The sequence below is a fragment of the Girardinichthys multiradiatus genome, chromosome 11, assembly GCF_021462225.1.
Source record: "Girardinichthys multiradiatus isolate DD_20200921_A chromosome 11, DD_fGirMul_XY1, whole genome shotgun sequence".
Lineage (NCBI taxonomy): Eukaryota > Metazoa > Chordata > Actinopteri > Cyprinodontiformes > Goodeidae > Girardinichthys > Girardinichthys multiradiatus.
This window is the reverse complement of record NC_061804.1, coordinates 38,967,227-38,987,820: the sequence shown is the minus strand read 5'-3', so window position 1 is coordinate 38,987,820 and position 20,594 is coordinate 38,967,227. Positions and strand designations below refer to the sequence as shown.

Here is a 20,594-nt window from a genome sequence, read left to right as displayed (position 1 = left end):
CTTTACAGCAGTAGTGGCCTTTATTTTTTAGCTTTTTTCTTAAGTAAGCAGTCAGAAAATGGAGAGGAGAGAGGAGAAAGACATGCTGCAAATGTCATCAGGCGAAAAAGGGTTGCGCACTCTACCGGTGAGCCTTGAGCCACACCCACGATCATTTTTCACTTTATTGGGTTGGCAGTGTGACTAGAATTTTCTCTGCATAAAAATTTCATTAGTATCTTCTGAATAAAATCCAAATTGCTTCATTCTGTATTGAGGAAATTGATTTCTTGCTCATGAAAATTGTTCCTGGTGAAAACAGAAATAAATACACACACACACAAACACACACACTCTAATGTGCACACTAGCTGTGACATTTTGCACTACTGTAGAGCCTGACATTTTGGGGGGAATGGCTTTTGCAATGTCCCCTGGCTGTCAGTTTTACATTATCAGTGTGTAGAGAGTAGATCAGCCATAGAATGACCAGGAGAGTGAGAACCTGAGCCGTATGCAGTGGTGGATGTTGGTTGTATGGTGCCGTGGGCCAGCTTTAGGATCATTAGCTGCCCACGGTGTACATTTCTTAGACTATGCACCATACACAATACATTAGGTGTTTATGGTGCATTTCGTTTGTACTTAGAAATCAGATTGTATTGAATCCCCACATCTGAAATAAAACAAGAATGCCCCATGAAGTCAATATTCTGACTAGAAAAGTAGGAGGTCACCAAGCAGCTCTGACTTCAGAATCAAATATGGATTCTTTGTGTATATAAACAGTGTGAAAGTTGTTTATTAATAGGTCTGATGGTGTGTATTAAACTAAATCAGAGGGACAAATAATGTACAAACTTCTATTGGTTGAATTTGTTACTGTAGTGTTTTTCTGCATTAAATTAAAAATAAAAATGCTATTGACTTGCCATAACAATTTGATTGCTACAGGTTTTCTGACTTGCAACCAGAACGCCCTCAACTGGGGTGTAACGTAATTCCCAGATCAAAATTTCAACTTCTGAGACAAACCAAATGCATCATTACTCTCCTTTGACTAGACGAGCTTTAAGCAAAATGCACCTTCTTTGAGGAGCTGTTGACATAACTTTTTATATTTGATTACTCATGCCTTCCCTAAGAACAGGCACCCATATCAAAAAGTGTCATGGGCTGTCTATATATACATATATGAGCTGCAAATGGATATTTCTGGAGTATTGCTTCTTCTCTAACTGATCACCATTTCATTCAATTGATGCATTTGTTTCTGCAGATAAAATGTTTTAAAATAAAACACTGCTCTGAAAATATCCTGTCTTTTGTAAATGTCTTGCAACAATATCCTGTAACTGGCTAATATGGTGCTTTTTTTCTCAGACAATTGGAAGGTCCTCTGCCAGACCACTTGGAGGTAATATTGGGATGTTTACAAACAGATTGTGGCATACCTGAATAGGCACTCCCAGCAGCAGGATGTCCAGGTACCGGCAGGGTGCTAGACGTCAGTGGTGGTGGTGGGGGCAATGCTGCTGGAGGCGCAAACATATTGGGGTGATGAGGATGTGGCGAGGGCTGCAGTGCAGAGGGGAAGCTGTGGGAGGCGCTCTGGTTAGCAGCCAGAGGCAGAGGGAAGGTAGCTCCTGCCGAAGCAGGCGGCTGGTTGGGAAAGTGTAAGGAGGGAGCAGAGGATCCGTTCAGCTTGGTTCCTGGGGTGCTGCTCCTGCTGCTGCTGGAAGAAGAAAAACAGGAGCAGGATGGTAAAGAGGGCCAAGTTAAGCCAGGCGTGATTAGTTAAATTTAACACTTGTTACTGCACATTCCCTCATCTCCATCTGTTTCCACATTCAATTCCCAGTACACTGTTTTCACACTTCAACTGCCTTCCATTTATAAACTCCTCCTTGCCTGACTCTGGTGTGTCACAGAATCCTAACAGGATCTGTGAAAACACCAAATTCGCAACACCCTTGGATGCAAATAAACCACCGCTGGCAATCAACAGACTGAACATCTGTCTTTGAACAGCTTCTGTTTAGGCACTTCCTCCAGAGCCAGGTAGAGAATATGTGCATCGCAAATGGGATGAGCAGGATAGAGGGTGTGCAAGCATGTTAGCAAACAGTCTTTTGTAGTGTGTGTGGGTTTTCCCCAGGGCAGTCACAGAGCCTGCGTCTCCACAGCTCTGTGCTTTAAGCCTAAAAGCTCATTTGCAGCACTCGCTCCTCTCTGTGGGCCCCGGCCGTGATTATTCACAGTGGGTGCCAGGCCATGTTGCCGTGTTGGCAAGCTTTTTGAGCTGGCACAGGGAGACGCAGGCAAAGCCAAGTCCCAGGAGCCTGTAAGGCAAAGCTGTTGATGGGACAGAGTTGGTTCTGAAGAAGTCTTAGATTATCAACAGCCCTATGGGACCCAGTAAACTAACATGGACAATAAATCAAGCTTGATTATGCTTTATCTGAACAGATAGATTGGAATTCTACATTAGGCTTTATATAATAAAGCACAAATAATCCTTCTACTGAAGGATTTAGATATTTAGACCATATGCCTGTTTCCCTTCTGTTCTCATTCAGAAACATATTCCATGAAACTAACTCTTGGCTGGAAGAAACACAAAGCTTCGGTGAGCATTTCTAATAAATCACAGCTGAGGAATGTCAAACTCATCCAAAAGATTTAAAGTTAAGTTTTAAATCAACTGCACATGACACGTTTTCAGTTCAGCATTTGTGGAGGTATCCCTTTTGCCAAAATTTTAGTAAGGCATGATATAAGAGGAGGCATGCATTACCTGTGGCCGTTAAGGCTGACACCGTTGTAAGCAGACAGGGGCCGGGGATGACAGCGCGATGGGGGCCGATGAGGCCCTGCCTGATTTGGGTGCTGTTGGTGAGGGTGGTAGATTGGAAGGGCAGGAGATGGAGGGTGTGGATGAAGGCTTGGTGTCGGTTGACGCCTAGAGTGGGTAGGATGTTCAGGTTGTAGCTGGGGCCGGGGAAGATGGGGTGGTGAGGTGTCTTGGTCCTGGGCAAGAGGCAGGGCTGCAGGTGTCCGGGGGGTGGGGAGAGCCTCAGAGTGTGGTAGTGGCAGGGTCGGAGCCGGAGCCTGAGGAGTGCTGTTTGATTGGGTCTGAAGAGGGGATGGGGCCTGGGCGACAGATGCCTCAGGCTGTGGTAAGGCAAGAGCTGGATTTAAGGTGCTGGATTCAGGAGGCTGGTTGTCCCTGCAGCTCTCCTGGCTCCTTTCCTGACTCCGCTCTAGGCCTGACACCTTGAAGAGGCCCGGGCCGTGAGGCTCCTGGCTGCCATTGGTGGAGAGAGCATTGTTGCCAAAATCTGGACCTTTGCAAAACATAAAAAGAAGAACAGGGTGAAAAAGATTCACCCTTAATAGAAAAAGGTGGACCAAAAATCATAAAAAGAGGGACCTAAAAAAAAGACATACTAACAATAAAACATTTAATTTTGTTACCCAAAAAGTACAACACAGTACTAAAAACAATGGAGACAGGCTGGAGCTGAATTACTGCATATTTTCAAATGGTACTTGTCAAGTTACTTTAGACTTTATCTATCTATCTATCTATCTATCTATCTATCTATCTATCTATCTATCTATCTATCTATCTATCTATCTATCTATCTATCTATCTATCTATCTATCTATCTATCTATCTATCTATCTATCTATCTATCTATCTATCTATCTATCTATCTATCTATCTATCTATCTAATTCCTATCATTCAGCTGAGATTTTATTTGATAATAATTTCTGTTATTGCAGCAAACATGCTTTTTAAAACACTAACATGCAAATTAATCCAAAGAAAGAGTTATGAGGCTGCGGTGTTGAAGCCACACAGAACACTAGATAATAAGCTCCATCCAGGGTATTTCTCAGCAGGGACCCCATCCAATAGAACAAAGTGCTCAGACATCAGCGGTCCGCTCCAGAGGTAGAGAGGCTCATGGGGGACGACAGCGCATACATAAACTGTAATTAACGCTCCTGGGGGCTCATGGGGTTTAGACAAGGACTCCTCCTCCCCCTTTCTAAAACCAACTAAATCCTTTACCTGCCAAAAAGGTGTAGACAGGCCCCAGGTCCCCTGGGTGGAGACAGCAGCCAGCTGTCACTGGGGGCTTCCATCACCCTGACAAAGCTCTCCCACCAGCCCAACTCCCCCAGGAGCAGGCTGATCCAACAGCGCTCTGCGACAGCATCCGTCATTAGCAAAGAAACATTCAGCAAGTGTTCACAGCTCCGTGTACAGAGACAATATTGTTATTAATGGTCCGAGCAGGCCATTGTTGATAGTTTGTCACATTCAGTTTGAAAAAAGCAACTACCGACTTATGCACTACAGGTCCTTCTCAAAAAATTAGCATATTGTGATAAAGTTCATTATTTTCTATAATGTAATGATGAAAATTTAACATTCATATATTTTAGATTCATTGCACACTAACTGAAATATTTCAGGTCTTTCATTGTCTTAATATGGATGATTGTGGCATACAGCTCATGAAAACCCAAAATTCCTATCTCACAAAATTAGCATATTTCATCCGACCAATAAAAGAAAAGTGTTTTTAATACAAACAACGTCAACCTTCAAATAATCATGTACAGTTATGCACTCAATACTTGGTCAAGAATCCTTTTGCAGAAATGACTGCTTCAATGCGGCGTGGCATGGAGGCAATCAGCCTGTGGCAATGCTGAGGTCTTATGGAGGCCCAGGATGCTTCGATAGCGGCCTTTAGCTCATCCAGAGTGTTGGGTCTTGAGTCTCTCAACGTTCTCTTCACAATATCCCACAGATTCTCTATGGGGTTCAGGTCAGGAGAGTTGGCAGGCCAATTGAGCACAGTGATACCATGGTCAGTAAACCATTTACCAGTGGTTTTGGCACTGTGAGCAGGTGCCAGGTCGTGCTGAAAAACGAAATCTTCATCTCCATAAAGCTTTTCAGCAGATGGAAGCATGAAGTGCTCCAAAATCTCCTGATAGCTAGCTGCATTGACCCTGCCCTTGATAAAACACAGTGGACCAACACCAGCAGCTGACACGGCACCCCAGACCATCACTGACTGTGGGTACTTGACACTGGACTTCTGGCATTTTGGCATTTCCTTCTCCCCAGTCTTCCTCCAGACTCTGGCACTTTGATTTCCGAATGACATGCAGAATTTGCTTTCATCCGAAAAAAGTACTTTGGACCACTGAGCAACAGTCCAGTGCTGCTTCTCTGTAGCCCAGGTCTGGGGAATGCGGCACCTGTAGCCCATTTCCGGCACACGCCTGTGCACGGTGGCTCTGGATGTTTCTACTCCAGATTCAGTTCACTGCTTCCGCAGGTCCCCCAAGGTCTGGAATCGGCCCTTCTCCACAATCTTCCTCAGGGTCCGGTCACCTCTTCTCGTTGTGCAGCGTTTTCTGCCACACTTTTTCTTTCCCACAGACTTCCCACTGAGGTGCCTTGATACAGCACTCTGGGAACAGCCTATTTGTTCAGAAATTTCTTTCTGTGTCTTACCCTCTTGCTTGAGGGTGTCAATAGTGGCCTTCTGGACAGCAGTCAGGTCGGCAGTCTTACCCATGATTGGGGTTTTGAGTGATGAATCAGGCTGGGAGTTTTAAAGGCCTCAGGAATCTTTTGCAGGTGTTTAGAGTTAACTTGTTGATTCAGATGATTAGGTTCATAGCTCGTTTAGAGACCCTTTTAATAATATGCTAATTTTGTGAGATAGGAATTTTGAGTTTTCATGAGCTGTATGCCAAAATCATCTGTATTAAGACAATAAAAGACTTGAAATATTTCAGTTAGTGTGCAATGAATCTAAAATATATGAATGTTAAATTTTCATCATGACATTATGGAAAATAATGAACTTTATCACAATATGCTAATTTATTGAGAAGGACCTGTATGTGCGAGAATGAGAAGTTCACCAGACATGGTCAGCTGTAACAGGAACAAAGAAGAACAACTCTGCATAATGCACGTCCTCAGCTTCAAAGTTAACCCTGTGCGTAAAGAGACCATCTTTTTTTCTGTTTTGTGCACCAACTCTGCAGGAAAACATCTATTCAAACCTCATGTGGATGAGCAACCAAGAAAGCCCAGCAGCCTTCTCCCTAATCCATGTCAATCTTCTCCACTTACAAATGCTATTATCGGTCGAGAGAGACTGCTGCTGGCAAACAACTTCACCACAGCAGACGGGGAGAGGAGGAATTCCCAACTCTCCTGCTGCACCTCGGTGTCCCTGAGGTCCACAGCTTGTTTTGAGAATGTGCTAACACGCTAAAATGAAGGTGTCTATTCTGGTCATAATGAACACTCCAGGGCCATGCAGAGTGGAGAAGAAGAAAGGAGTAGTATCCGCCAGCTTCCCTCCCACAGGGGTTCATTTGTCAGTCTTCTTCATCCCTGAAAACAAATAAGTGCAATTCCCACTTGGGATTCTCAAAATGTAGAGCCCTGCTGTTTCTCAGTGTTTCAGTGGTAATGCAGTTTCTAACTAGTCCACGTCGCTTGGCAGAGCATAGAAGAGAAAACGAGGCCTGTGTGTGTTTTGTGTGTGCGTGATCAGAGAGACTTCATAAGTAAAGGAGGTACAGAAGGGCTTTGGGACAGTCAGCTGTGTTTGTGTGAGTGGACAGGAGAGCCCTTCATTAAGGGTGGATGTCATGAGACACAGTGGGTGACCTGGGGGGCTGAGTCATTATCTGAGGGTAAGCCATGCCTGATAGTTCACCATTAGCTGCATTCCTCTCCTCTGCTTTCTACCTTCCTATGCAGTTAAATGGCTCATTTTTCATCTTGATCGGTATGAATGATCACCTTGATTGGACAGTCAAAAATCCCATTAATTTTCTGATCAGTGAATGCACCACATTAAGCACTAAGTAGATTGCACTGCCAACACTCTTCAATGTGGAAGTTGTTACTATGGGATGAGAGCCAAAGTTAGCTGTTTTCAGCATCAGTGAGGTGTTTAAATGATATCGGGATGAACAGAGCTATTTAAAAGTGTTTTTCAAGCCATATCTGCTGTTCTTTCAAGCTGCCAGAGAGCGAGAGAGAGAGAGTGAGACTTTCAGAAGATAACAGGAAGGCTGAATGGAGAACAGAAAAGTAGGTCTGTTCTGTCCTTTGGAGCTTTCTATCTCTGTCTTGTTATGGAACATGCTGAATTTGGAAAGCTGGCAGCCTTTTGTAGATCTAGAAGGTAAAGTAAGGATTCTACACAACACACACACTAAGAGTCCCTTTTAGTAAGGCTAGCTGTGTTAAGCTAAAGCCAGGTTAAAATGCCAGCTCCATAATAATTTTGTCTTTGCTTTTGAATATTTGTAAAATCCTGTTTTACAATAACTGATCTCTCATGCTGAAGAATATGTTTGCCACTGTTCCTAATATAAATTCTTATTAAAGAATGTTCATGGCAGAATGGCAAAGAAAAACATTATTCTAAGTGCTGGTAATTGTAGTTCTAAAATAAACCAAAATCTACAGAAACTGGCATCAGCAGGTCAAAGCTTTACAAAAACAGAGATTAGAAATCAGCTTTACAGTTGTGATTGGTGGATCTCTACATATAATGCCCAAGTGGGTTGTATTAACTTCTAGTAATTATTTTATCTACTGTTGAAATTATATTGAGCCTTGAGGTTTAGAAGACCTGTCTGTGTATTGATCAGTTTGTGAAGCTTCAGCACAGCTGCCTCTTGAGGGACGCCCTCAATGCACAAAGTACCGAGCCACAGAGCAACAAGCAGTAATGCTTGCCAGCATGAGACTGGCTGCATTATGTTAATGAGAAGAGCTAAATATTTTGCATACTATATTTGTGTCATCACTGGAAACAGGCCACCTTATATAAATATTTAATAGACAGCTTCTAATGACATCATCTTTGGACGAGCAGCTTTCAGTCAAGCATGTCTTTTTTTCACAAAATATATCAGTGACCACTTTGTGCCAAAAGTGCTGTGCTCATCCCTGGGAATGAATGTGTGCTTATGTGTGTGGCTATTACAACCAGCTCAGAGTCATATGACATCCTGACAAACGGATGGTTGCAGAGACATCACAAAGACTTGCTCTCTTGGTCACAGATGCGCCAGCAAGACGTGCACCAACAATTTGAACTCTGGTATGTCACCCATAATGTTGTGTGCATTTCAATATTTTGAGCAAAACTGTGCTCTTACCCTGCTAATTGAACCTTCACACTCTGCTCTTACTGGTGCAATGTGCAATCAATGAAGACTGGCTACCAGGCTGGTCCAATTTAGCTATGAAACCTCCCACACTAAAATGACAGGTGTTTCAGTTTCATTGTCCAACCCCTGTATGTATGCCTATTATCATATGAACACAGGACTCTAACAAAGTTTATAGACATTTCTGATAAAAAGTTAGCACACCCATACGACACAACAAGTAGAAAGGCAATAAACAACTTGCCCGAAACCCTTAGATTAACAATAAGCCTATTGCTGTGACTCGGTTATCTTCTGTCATCTTCGGTATGCAAAGTTTACACACAGAACCTGTGAAAAGGTCCACTGTTTGAGCAGCGAGTGAACTTTTCTTTAGTGGCAATAACTCAAAGTAAGACTGAACCATTCATCAGTCTGGATGAATTTTGGTTCACCTTTCTTTACAACCTTGGATGAGTTCATTGGGCCTTTGAGGCTTTTTTTTCTCTCCTGAAGTCCCACAGCTCGATTGGATTACCTTGAAATTCATTCATTTTGGAATAATCTTAAAGCTGAACAGGAATAATCACTTCCCGGAGATTATTGCTGATGTGCTCCTTCCTCAGCATTGTGCCAACACAATGTAACCTGCTAAAACGTCTGCTTTTACTAAGGTGCTTATACTTGATAATCGGTTAATCGATGCATCTAATTACCACCCCCTGGCTACTACTTATATTCCTAATTTACATATGTGAGTGGTAAGGTTTTTCACACAGTGCTTCAGTCTCTTGTCTATGTTGTTGGGATGTTTAAACTTACAATTAATGGCAAGTTTCCTTTTTTCTATGTTTAAACAGCAGGGTAACAGTGTGACAGTAATTCATTCAATGAATATCCATCAAACAACAGTAGCAAATGTCACCAACTATATAAAATAGGCAGCATCTAGTGTGCATTATTATATTTAACATGTGTGTGTGGATGTTCCTAACTCATTTAGCATAAAAAGCATTGCAGACTCTACATTTGGTGCATTCAGCCAATAGTAAGGCTAAGGGAAAATACAGCCTCCAGTTTGTCAGCCATTTATCTATAGTCTGACATTGTAAAACAGAAATAGAAAGTGCTCACATTTGTAGAACTTGGAGCTGTCCATCATAGCTATCAGAAACCTCCAAAGATCCAATAGTTCACTGTCACAACAAACATCTATGAAATTCTCCATCTTCCTTCCTTTTTTGTAAGCATAAGCAGAATCTGGCTCATATCTCTAAGAGATACTATTTTTCCTGATTTAACTATGTTGTTTATATTAAATGAAGCAGGATTTGAAGCTGATAAACAAGGACGGCCTTGATGTGAGGAGGCTACGCTGCCATTCACCTGGTATATTCCACAAACATCCTGCCTACTCTCAGAAAACTGAAAAACCAACAGACACACGCTGTTTACTCAGGTTTAATCCATTTAAATATCCACCACGCTGAATAAGAATTCATCTTGCATCTGTGTGTCTCAGTAAACAGTAATTACAATTAGGACTCCCCTCTGTGCTGGGCTTTCAGAAACTGGTTCCATAAAATCTGCCTCATTGAGACATTTTGTTTTCTGGCTTCAGAATGAAAACATTTCAGTTCTGGAGGGAGAAAGCACTCCCAAAACTTGCTTCTTCCATATTTTGTCTGACAACATTAATGTTGTAATCGAGCAGCATGTGTCGACAGTTGTGTGACCTCAGAAGAGGTTTATATAGCGTATGTTCCCCCAGAGCTCCTTGATGAGGAACTGTGCTCCTGTTTATTGTTCCTAATCAAGCCTGCAGTTGCATTAATGGCAGACATCTTTAACAGAAGTCCCTCCCACAAAGAAGGAAACAATAAACGGCATGCTGCCGCTTTTTGTCACAGCTTGCTGAGCTAAACAATACACAACACAGCCTGCTCTGGTATCCTCACCATATGTTTGTGTTACTGTTTTCCTAAATGTATCCAGTTTATTAGGTACAGATGCACGGGGTTGCAATACATTTTCCTTCCTCAGTGCAGCCTAGAGTTTCTACAAGTTGCTTAAAATATGGGAACCTTTGACAGTTAAACTTTGCGTCTTATTTTAAATCAGCACAGAATGGGGTTTGTCCTGTATTTCTGAGTTGTCTTGAGAACAGCATCATCTTGTTTACACTTTGGATTAAAATGCAGGTGGACTGATTAGGTGAGGTCTAAGGTATTAGGGATTTGAGAAGGTATTGAGAGTTTAATGAGTTGATTGAGAGTTTGAGGAGTCCCATCCTCCTCTGAATCAGGACAGGTTTGTCAATAAAGAGTTGATAGCATCAACAGCCTGCTCCAACACCTCCTGAGTCAACAACCTTTGTAGATAAAGAAGTCTTCTTTTGAATATTCACTGGTAATATTGTGCTTCACATATTAAGTACAATTTTTAATAGTTTTTGAGGCCATAATTTCAGCTATGTTAAATCACCAACAGCGTGTAACTTGGCATGTGGTGTTTTTTAAATCTGAGGGCAAGATATTTCAAAAATTTTATTTTCACTCTCCTGCTCTCCCATAAAACTCTCCTACTCAGTGTTGCTTGCTTCCAAAAATGCTTTCCTCCTTCCTAAGAATTTGTATTTGCAATCTGATTTAATGCCTCTTATAGTGTGCTGTCCCATTTGAATGCTGCTCCTCCTGCTTAAACGTCCTCTGCTCGTGGATAAAAACCTTCTTTCTCAGCTTTCTTATTTTTGCTCATGGATCCTCTCTGGACTGAACTCTATAAGCACATTGATATCCCCTGTGAGCGCTGGTTTCATCCCTACAAAGGAATTTAAAATGACAGGTACATAGCTAAACACAGAAACACAATTTTGAGCGAGAGTAGAGTGTATTTGTAAGCAAGTGAGAAAGCGTGACAGCAGAGTTTTATGCGAGATTAGTATATCTAAGAATGAAAATCAGGAATCTTGCTTCTGAATTAAAAATGGTTCCTCTTTTTTTGGGGAGAAAAATAAGAGGAAATCTTTGGGAGAGAGTCCATGCTACATACATGAAACAAAACGGTATGTTTTTGGTCTTTTAAGTTCGTAGCAACATGATCTCTGCCTACCGACTAAAGAGACTACAGAAGCATCTTTGCATGGAGGTCATCAGTCTGTCAGAAAACACATTGGTGGAATCATGCTATGAGCTACTATAAAGAAACTGCAATGCAGAATTATGCATTTACTCATATTTTTTAACACAGAAATGGAAGGTGTGTGTGCGTGTCTGTATCAAATACTGGCTTTACGAAGACCTCACTTGGGATTGTGAAAAAAAGCAGCTCTGCCGCATTTAACCAACTATGCTTAAAGTAACTAGCTAACAAAATATTTATGTAAACTACTAAACTAATGTATGGTAGAAAATTACAGGTCCGCACTATCGACCCGTGATATAATTCAAAAGAGAAACTGCAATTCTGGGCCAGAAACTTTCTCTAGAAGATTTCTCTGTGCTCTCCTAGCCAAGGCCCTATGAGAATATTCAGTTTATTAGCTCTTTATTCCTTTCCTCTTCGGCTTTGAAGACATTAACACTTCTAAATTTTAAAAGAGGAGCAACACACACTTTAACAATACTTCTCCATGTCTCCAGAGTATCTCCTCAGCAAGGAGTTGTTTAAACATGTCGTCTGTCCATTTCCAAACAGAAGTTCAGGGTTGTGGGGCGTAGGCTTCCTCTCTGTCCCTTACAGACTATGTCATGTCAGCAGCTCTCAACAGATAGAGCCAAGGGGGGTGGAGGGTTACATAGCCTGGACATCCAGCCATGCGGATGATCTCAGACTGGAGGCGTTTTATTAGAGACTCCCAGGGGTGGCTCGGTAAGGAGAGTGGAAAGCTAAACAGAAATAAAGTTGGTAGTATGGGAGGGAGGGGGCGGTCAAGTAGAGCAAATATTCTGGCTGTGAGAGCGTGACATGTGTAGTTTTTCAGCGAGAATACCACAGTATGCTGATATCGCCACACGGTAATTCAAACTGCTGCTTTAACAAGCTGTGATTGCTCAAAACATGGGAGGGTGGGGGGTTCAAGCTCTGAACATTTATATTTCATGCCTAACTCATTTGGGTTATGAATTTTGTATAACAAGCTGGGAAGCCAAAGCAAGTGCATATCCGTGTAAAAATAGTGTCCATAAATACTGTGATGTCATGGAGCACAGAGTGGGTGGTTAACCAACACACAATACATATGACTCAAGGCAGATACACTGTCTGGGACTGTTATCCTCCGTGAAATGGCTACAATCTTGGGTAATTTGTCTCCATAAGCCACTGAATGTTCTGAGCTTCCCTGACAAATGTAAAAGCCATTGAAGAGCAGCTGCCAGGCCACAAAGAACAAGCACTTACACACATTTTCTGTATGACAGAATGAAAGGGCCACAGAGAGGAGGAAAATGCATGAGTGACAGAAAGGAGCAGAAAGAAAGGGAAAGAAACTTGCTCTGTTCTGCCTCCTACCTTTGCTAGAATCCATCTGTGCTCCATTCATACTGTCTGGTAGACGGAACATTCTTTGTCTCCGCTTTCTCAAGTCATAAAGAACACATTTGCTAACAATGAGTTGCAGCAAACATATTCTTCAACCCACAGTGGCTCTGATTACTCCTGTTCCTGTAATGGCTCCTAACTGCTTCTGTTTTTAACCCTCGCTGTTAGCTTTGTACTCCAACAACACATGAAGACTCTCGCCACCTCAAGCATTCTCTTAGGGCCTAAATGTTTGGTCACCTTTCCTGAAATCATCCCCCCTAACATAACTGTCTTTATGTGAACATGAAAATGTAGCTGTAAGATCAGTCGTGTCCCATTTCTAGCTGTCCTATTTAAGAACAAATCTTTATATATCCTGTAGGGTGTGAGGTCAGCCCGGAGGGAAAGTAAATGGAGAAGAGCTGAGGCAGGGACCCGATGATGGGCATGCTGGCACAGGTGACCAGCAGAGGGGCTGGGTGGAAAGCTGGCCAGACATCTCCAGCCAAGGGTCTGCACAGGGCAGCTCTCAGGGGGATGCTTGGAACTGGTGGCTGACAGATTCTTTACAGGTCTGGCTGTCATGTCCAGGCTCACTGAGGCTTTGAAATAACAATAGCATGTAATGTGTGAGATCCATCCCATTCACAGCAATGGGTCAGCACACGAACACTGTCACAGTGGTGTAAAGCTGCACTGAAAGACAAGGCAGCTGTGGAGTAGACCAGACCATTTAACCTCAAACATGTCACTTGTACATTAGCCAGCAGATAGAAGCTGTCTCGTGGTCTTTTGTCACTGATAGCAAGAGAACAGTTAGAGCTGGCTATTTTTTCTGTCCATGTTCTTCCCAAAAAACAGAAGTTGTAAAGGCTGCTTAGAGTCCTGTAGTGTCTCACTTTGCCAACAAGCCCTGAAATGTGGCTAATTCTTTGACCTGTTTACATCATAACTAAATATAGCTGTAATGTTACACAAATATCAACTAGCTATAATATCAGTTGCTATATTTATATCAACAGGTCTCTGTCGGACCCGAGAAATCAGCGGTGACCAGAATCAGGTGATTTTTAGTCTGATCAGATCTGACCGAAACCTGTCCAAATTCAAAAGTGTGACCATTTCCCCCATCACTGAATGCACCATACTCAAGGCATATTCTACATCATGAGGACGACACTCTTAAGCGCGGACGCTGTGACTGAAAATTTTAAGTTATCTATTTTCAGTATCAATGAGTGTTTAAATGTGTTTAAAATGATGTCAAAGCACAGTGATGTATGAAGCTATTTAAAAAGGAAAACATGTTCTACGATATGTTGACTCTCCTCTGCAGTTTATTCAGGCTGTGAGAGAGCGCAAGACTTTATTCAGGCGACAGGAAGGTTGAACAGAGTACAGCAAAATAGCTTTGTTCTGTTCTTTTAGATTAAAGCATTCTTAACTCTATGTCATGGAACATACTGGATTAGGAAATATGGACTTTTGGAAATTAGTCAAGGTAAGGATCTACTTTTTTTTAGAATCTATACCTGAAAACTGATGTTCCAAAAAAAGCTAACCATGCTAGTGTAAGATGCTAAAGACAGCTCAACATATGAATCCTGTAATTATTTCATCTAGTAAAAAACTCTTGACTGAACACTTTGATAAAAAAATATTTTGAATGTTGTTGTTATAGTGTCTTTCTTGTAGGTCCAAAAAAGAAATTCTGTTTAAATCAGTTTTAGAAATATTTACAAAAACTGGAGCTCTAAAATTTAATCTCATAACCGAATGTACATTTAGTTTTTGTTTAAATACTAGATAAAAATGACAGCTTACTGACAACATCAATATATATATATTTATGTTATGTTTAGGCCATTGAGAACAGTTTTGACATTAACTTTGAATTAGCATTTAGCAGTTTCCAATCTAGTCAATGAACTGGTCTCTGTACATTTTGTAAGACATTCTTACAAACTGTAAATCCTTCTCTGCAGTATTGTGTTTATATTCAGAATTCCCATGGATTTTTACACAGTTTCTTTTGTTTGAATGGTAGTGAAATATATTTCTGCCACAATTGCAACTGTGTACAACTTTTCTGTTTTGTGCTCAGCTTATCATCCGCCAATATATTTGTTGCTAAGAGGTGTAGTAAGAAAAGTCTTGCAAACCAAAAGAAAACATAACCAGTGTCTTACTTCTATATGAAAATAACTCTACAAACACAGTATAGGTATGTTTATATATCAATAGAGTTACACGTAAATTAAACTACTCTTTTAAATCATTAACCCAAATCCATGCTGGAGGTAAAATGGTCTCAGAATAGGAAATAAAGACATCTTAAAAACAACAACTGGAAATTCTGGAGTAAAGAAATGTTCAGATGTCAAGCGTTCGCCACTCACTGCCTGGCACTTCAACACGTGTTTCTTGTCAGTCATTCTGGCAGCTTGGGGAAACAATAGCCAACCGCTTACAGAACTAACAGGCTTCAAACACAGTGTATATTTCACTCTTTTTTTAATGCTTCAAGCTCAGCTTAAAGAGCATTATGTTTAGACTTTGAATAAATTCCTAAAGACTGATTTTAGATGTTGAAAAAACTTAACATTTTAGTCAGTCATTTTCTACTATGGTTGGTCACGGGGAAGCTGGTGCCTATCTCCAACAGTCTATGGGCGGGAGGTGGGGTACACCCTGGACAGGTCGCAGGGCAATCCACAAACAACAATGCACACACCTGAGGGCAATTTAGGGACACCAATTAACCTAACAGGCATGTCTTTGGACTGTGGGAGGAAGCCGGGATACCCAGAGAGAACTCACGCGTGCACGGGGAGAACATGCAAACTCCATGCAGCAAGACCCCCGGGCGGGATTCGAACTCAGGACCTTCTTGCCGCAAGGCAACAGTGCTACCAACTGCGCCCCCGTGTTGTTTATATCTTATACTGATAAACGAATTCAAATGCTGTCTTATTACCCCCTTTTCTGCTCATTTGCCCTGATAGGTAAAAAAGTCCTCTCTCCTTGTCTCACGCTCCCACTTTCTGTTGACCAGTCTCCATCTAAAACCAGGGAGAGCTTCTGGCCTGCATGAGTGAGGAGGATTACAGCTCAAGCTCACACATCGACATCATCGCTTCACTGGGGAATGAGAGAGTCTGAGGGTTGGAAAAAGAAATCTGTCCCCAGAGTGTCATCAGTCTGGGCCTCTTTCTTTTACACTCAAATAGGTCAACTGGTTTTACACACATCTGTAACAGCACCATCAGGCAGCCCGAAAAGATCAGGTTCAACACAGCTTGTATTCGATGTTAAAACAATTTCAGAAAAACTCATTCCTCTGGGGTAATAGCTTGGACATGAGGATCGAATGGCTGCCAATCTGGTGAAGTATCAATTTGCATGTAGCCTTTTCTATTCCTAAACCCTCGCTGACATTACAGAGGCAGCCAGTGTGTCTACGTGCATGTGTGTCAAGTGCCGTCTTATTACCCCGTCCCTGCTCAGCTTTCACTGCAGTCAGATTAGTGAGACACTCGGGGGCAAAAACCAAGGTGCTATTAGCCATCTCTTCTCTAAACAGCTTTTACTTTCAGTTGTATTTGTTTTTAGCCCAGAATTACTGTGTGTATTGTTGATGTGGTGATAAATGGAGCAGTCATTCAGGACGAGCACACCAGGCCTAAGCTCTACCCTCCTGTCTCGACTCATAGGCTGCTCTCTCAGGAAACCTCTGAATAGCCACAACAACCGGGTTTTTCAGAAGAACCACAAACATGCTGAGAACTGTTGGCATGCTCCACAGTGATGAGCTATGGCTGTGGAACTGGGATACTTGGCGAGGGAGAGCTAGTGTAGGGGAGGCTGGGGAGGATTTGAGCTGTTTATTTGAACTGCGCCGTCATCCAAACAGTCAGCTGCCTCTCTGCTCACTCTTAAAGCCCGGGGCTTAAAGTAGGATTGTGGTGTTGGTGGGGAGAGAACAACTTGATATCCCCCTTTGGGCAGAGGCTACCCTGAGCTTGGGTTACTTCAGGGGAACAATGCATGCTCTGTTCAAGGCCTCCTCGGTGAAGACATGGGCTCAGACAGGCTTGCTAGTGTCAAATGTGGCCAGGGGGATTCATGCATCACAACAGCACTCTGCAAACTGTTTGAGCTCAGGCTTTAGAGCATTGCTTCCTAGCTTTGCCTCTAAATGGCCCAGCAGGGCCCCCGTCTCAGCAAGTTAAGAGCTAAACCAGACGTGCCGTCCATGCTGGAGCAACGGGTCATTTGTTTTAGGCTTGAAGCACCGATCTCCCCCCACTTCTGGGATTTTGGTTTTTTGTTCGACACTGTTTACAGTAACATCTGACACGTGGAAAGAGGAGGGGATGCTGAACATCTGAAATCAAATAGCTTCCTCCAGAAGCATACTAATCTGTAACAGATGGTGACAGTCTGAGGGATGTTGATAGATCTGGGCAGGCTTCTAAGAACAGAGGCCAAAAGCCTGTGACGATGAACTAAAAGACGGTGATAAAATGGAAAATTCTGCTGTTCGTTCTACTTTGTTTAGATCAAATACACATGCTTAACATTTATTTTCCAGGATACTATTCTAACTTTACACACACATACTAAACATCCACCACAATTTAAACATGTCATCTCCAGCCAATCTGCTCAGAGCGAACAATATTTCTTCTGAACACACCCAACACAAGGGGGAGATGTTGAGCCATGATCTGGCAGCTACAGCTTCCCAGCACACCTAATGGCTGATTGAGCAGAGACTGTAGTCTGTGGCCAAATAATGAAATGTGGGTAGAAAAAGATGAAAGGCATGCAGTGTGTGTGTTGGGCAAAAACACATGCAAGGGATTTATGGAGTGCGGCTAACAAACCAGGATTCTGCTCTGCAGCCTTCTCTAATCTGCCCTGAGGCTCATCAGGGCTTTATTTCTGCACTGCATATTTATGAGAATCAGAAAGGGTGAGAAGGGGAAAAAAAGCTAACCTCTTTTCTACTGGGAGCAATTAAAGTCGTGCTTTCATCAATCCTGATCAGAGTCTCTGTGCTCTTGCTCTCTGAGCTTTTCTGTCTTTACACTTTTACTTCTTTCTTCTGGCATCACAGGAGTGGGCAGGAAAACCCCTTCACCTGACATCTTCCTTTACAACAAACAGCACCACTGTAAAACAGCAGTGGGTTATAAAGTACTGCTTTTTAATAGGAAATGACAATACACAAAAATAACCATTCCACATGATTTATATAGATTTATGTGAAGGGTAATATTACACCACTTTCTCATTTATTGGTTTTCTTTATGTTTATGACTATTTACATTGTACGTAGATTCTCACTAAAATCATCAAAACTGTGAATGAACACATATGGAAGAACTTTAAATATTTTAGATTCCTTAAAGCAACAGCCCTTTGCTATGGTGACTGAAATATTAACCTTTGACCATCTCTCAATGAACTTCTGGGAAGATTTTTCAAGAGTCTTTGGAAAACCATTTCAGGTGACCACCTCATGAAGCTCATGGAGAGAATGCTAAGAGTGTTTAGCAGAATCAGAGCATTGATTGGCTATTTTAAAACGTTTAGAGTTATTTCACATTTTTTGTTTACTTTATAATTCCATGTGTGTTCATTCATAGCTTTGTTGCCTTTGGTGAACATCTACAATGTAAATATTCATGAAAATAAAGACCCATTAAGTGAGAAAATGTATAAAAACTTTTGACCGGTAGTGTTTATGTGCATATTCGATTAAAATGTGATATGCAATGGGAAATGTTGCGGAAACAATGATATTTGCATTCATAGCAACCATAGACCACAGATAATGAGGTTGCTTCAGTGTTACGATGCAGCTACTGAAAAAGAAATTAAACTTAAAACTTTTATGCTCCAACAAACAAGTGTCACAAATGTCTTTGCAGCAAGATGCTGCATATCTTCTATAAGTCTGTTGTGGAGAGTGTGATCTCTTCTACCATCATCTGCTGGGGAAGCAGCATCAGAGCGAGGGACTTAAAAAAGCTGAACAAGCTGATAAAAAAGGCTGGCTCTGTTCTGGGGACTCCTCTGGAACCTCTGGAGATCATTGTGGAAAGACAGATTCTTCATAAAACGAAGAACATTGTGGAGAACCCTGAGCATCCTCTTCATGAGACTGTTCTACAACAACAGAGTGTCTTCAGTCAGAGGCTTCTTCAGATCTGCTGTAAGACGGAGCACTACAGGAGATCCTTCCTGCCCACAGCCATCAGCAGCTCCAACAGCTATTTGAGAAACCTGAATAATATGAGCTGCAATAACATTTAATTTCCCTTTGGGATGAGTAAAGTATTTTTGAATTGAAATATATCACAGGCATAGAAAACCAATGTACTACAATAATAAAAATAAATAAATTCCACTGTTAAGGTTGTTAAAGTGCCCATTTTTATAACAATATCTGACCGATCCTGTTCCTAAGTGGAGATCACCACCAGGAGTGAAGCCTGCTAAAATCCTGTTGGCTCAAATAATCTTAGGACTTGTTCAAAACCTATGATTTTTGCAGCGTAGAGTGGTCACAAATGCGTGGGTAACAAATGGTGGTATGAACCGACCTGCAGCCACTTTCTGTCCTGCTTCAAAGTTTGCTATGGGCCCTTACTATTTCCACTTATTATTGATTTTCGACCAGTTTCAATTTGGATGATGCAGTCAAGTACAAAACACCCAAAACTGCAAAGGTACAAAATGAACATCGCCGGCATACAGATTTCCGTTAATCCATTTTTAGTAGTAACTCCTGAACAGGAGACTGTAAGGATAGTTGAAGGTCATCAGGCTCTGCATAATCTTTGTGTTCTCCACACCTTTTTGTTTCCATGTTCATTCATGTGTTGTCCTATAAAGGCCGAGTGGTGGAATGAGTGAGTTCCTCACTCTAGTTGTGCCCATAAACATTCTGGATGTGTTCAGCTTTCAAACCTGCATTTCTATGTATAACTACATGTGCCATTACACACCTAACTTGTATCCTATTAATTCTAAAAATAAAATCAAAACCTGATGCTTTTGGTAAACTTTAAGGATTTTCTTAAAGGCTGCATGATTTTAATAAATTTGTTTATATGTCTTGTTTTTTCCAATCTCTCTGTACCACGCCTGCCTGTACTTATGAGACGAGGCTTCAAGTTATTCAGTAGTATTTTCTTTATGCAGGAAACATGGGGCTACAGAACCAGTAAGACAAAAGCCTTGAGGAGTGAGAGTGCTGCTGTCAGATACACATGGTGGATTACAATAACAGGGTGGCTCATTTCAGGCTGCCACTCTTATGCATTCACACATGCACCTCCGAGGTACCATGTGGCCTCATTAAGGTGGTTGGCTCTCTCCCGCTCTTTGGCAATGTCACCTCAGCCACAGGGACCGATACAAGTATAATTGGCCTGAACACACAAACAGTGAGCTGGGAATGGCTGGGTCTTGGCATGTGTGTGTGTATGTGTGTGTGTGCGTGTGTGTGTATGGTGCTTTGACCCTGTTAATGTTGCACAGTTGGCAGGAGACTGGCTAATGCCACATTGGATCAGTGAATGCTGCTGGTGAAGGGTAGGGGATGTCCCCTGGGTTGAAGAGAGTGCTGCTTTCAACACATCCACCTCTTTCTTCACTTTCACTAGTTGGTGGCATCTTCATGTCAGCACATGACAAGGTGATATGGAAAAAAGAAAACGCATGGTAGCTAAATAAAATAATGATCGTTATTGCCTTAGTGTTAGTAGAAGTAAAAAGTGAAACTAGTGGTTTAAGAGAGCGCTATTTTCATTTATTATTTCCTGACTGGAAATGCTTTAAATGTTTCGTTCTCAG

At 41.8% G+C, this 20,594-nt stretch overlaps 1 protein-coding gene across 14 annotated transcripts in view; it reads right to left on the bottom strand.

Annotated features, from left to right (window-relative positions):
• auts2a (activator of transcription and developmental regulator AUTS2 a) overlaps positions 1 to 20,594 on the bottom strand; it is a 440,983-nt gene that overhangs the window by 10,118 nt on the left and 410,271 nt on the right. For 11 of the 14 annotated variants that reach the window (XM_047378589.1, XM_047378588.1, XM_047378592.1 and 8 more), the window contains 2 exons: positions 2,777 to 3,326; positions 1,434 to 1,714 (listed from right to left, as the gene is read on the bottom strand). In XM_047378589.1, the coding sequence (XP_047234545.1) occupies positions 1,434 to 1,714; positions 2,777 to 3,326 (831 nt within the window). The remainder of the gene's footprint in view (positions 1 to 1,433; positions 1,715 to 2,776; positions 3,327 to 20,594) is intronic. The other 3 variants (XM_047378590.1, XM_047378593.1, XM_047378595.1) reach the window with 1 other exon arrangement.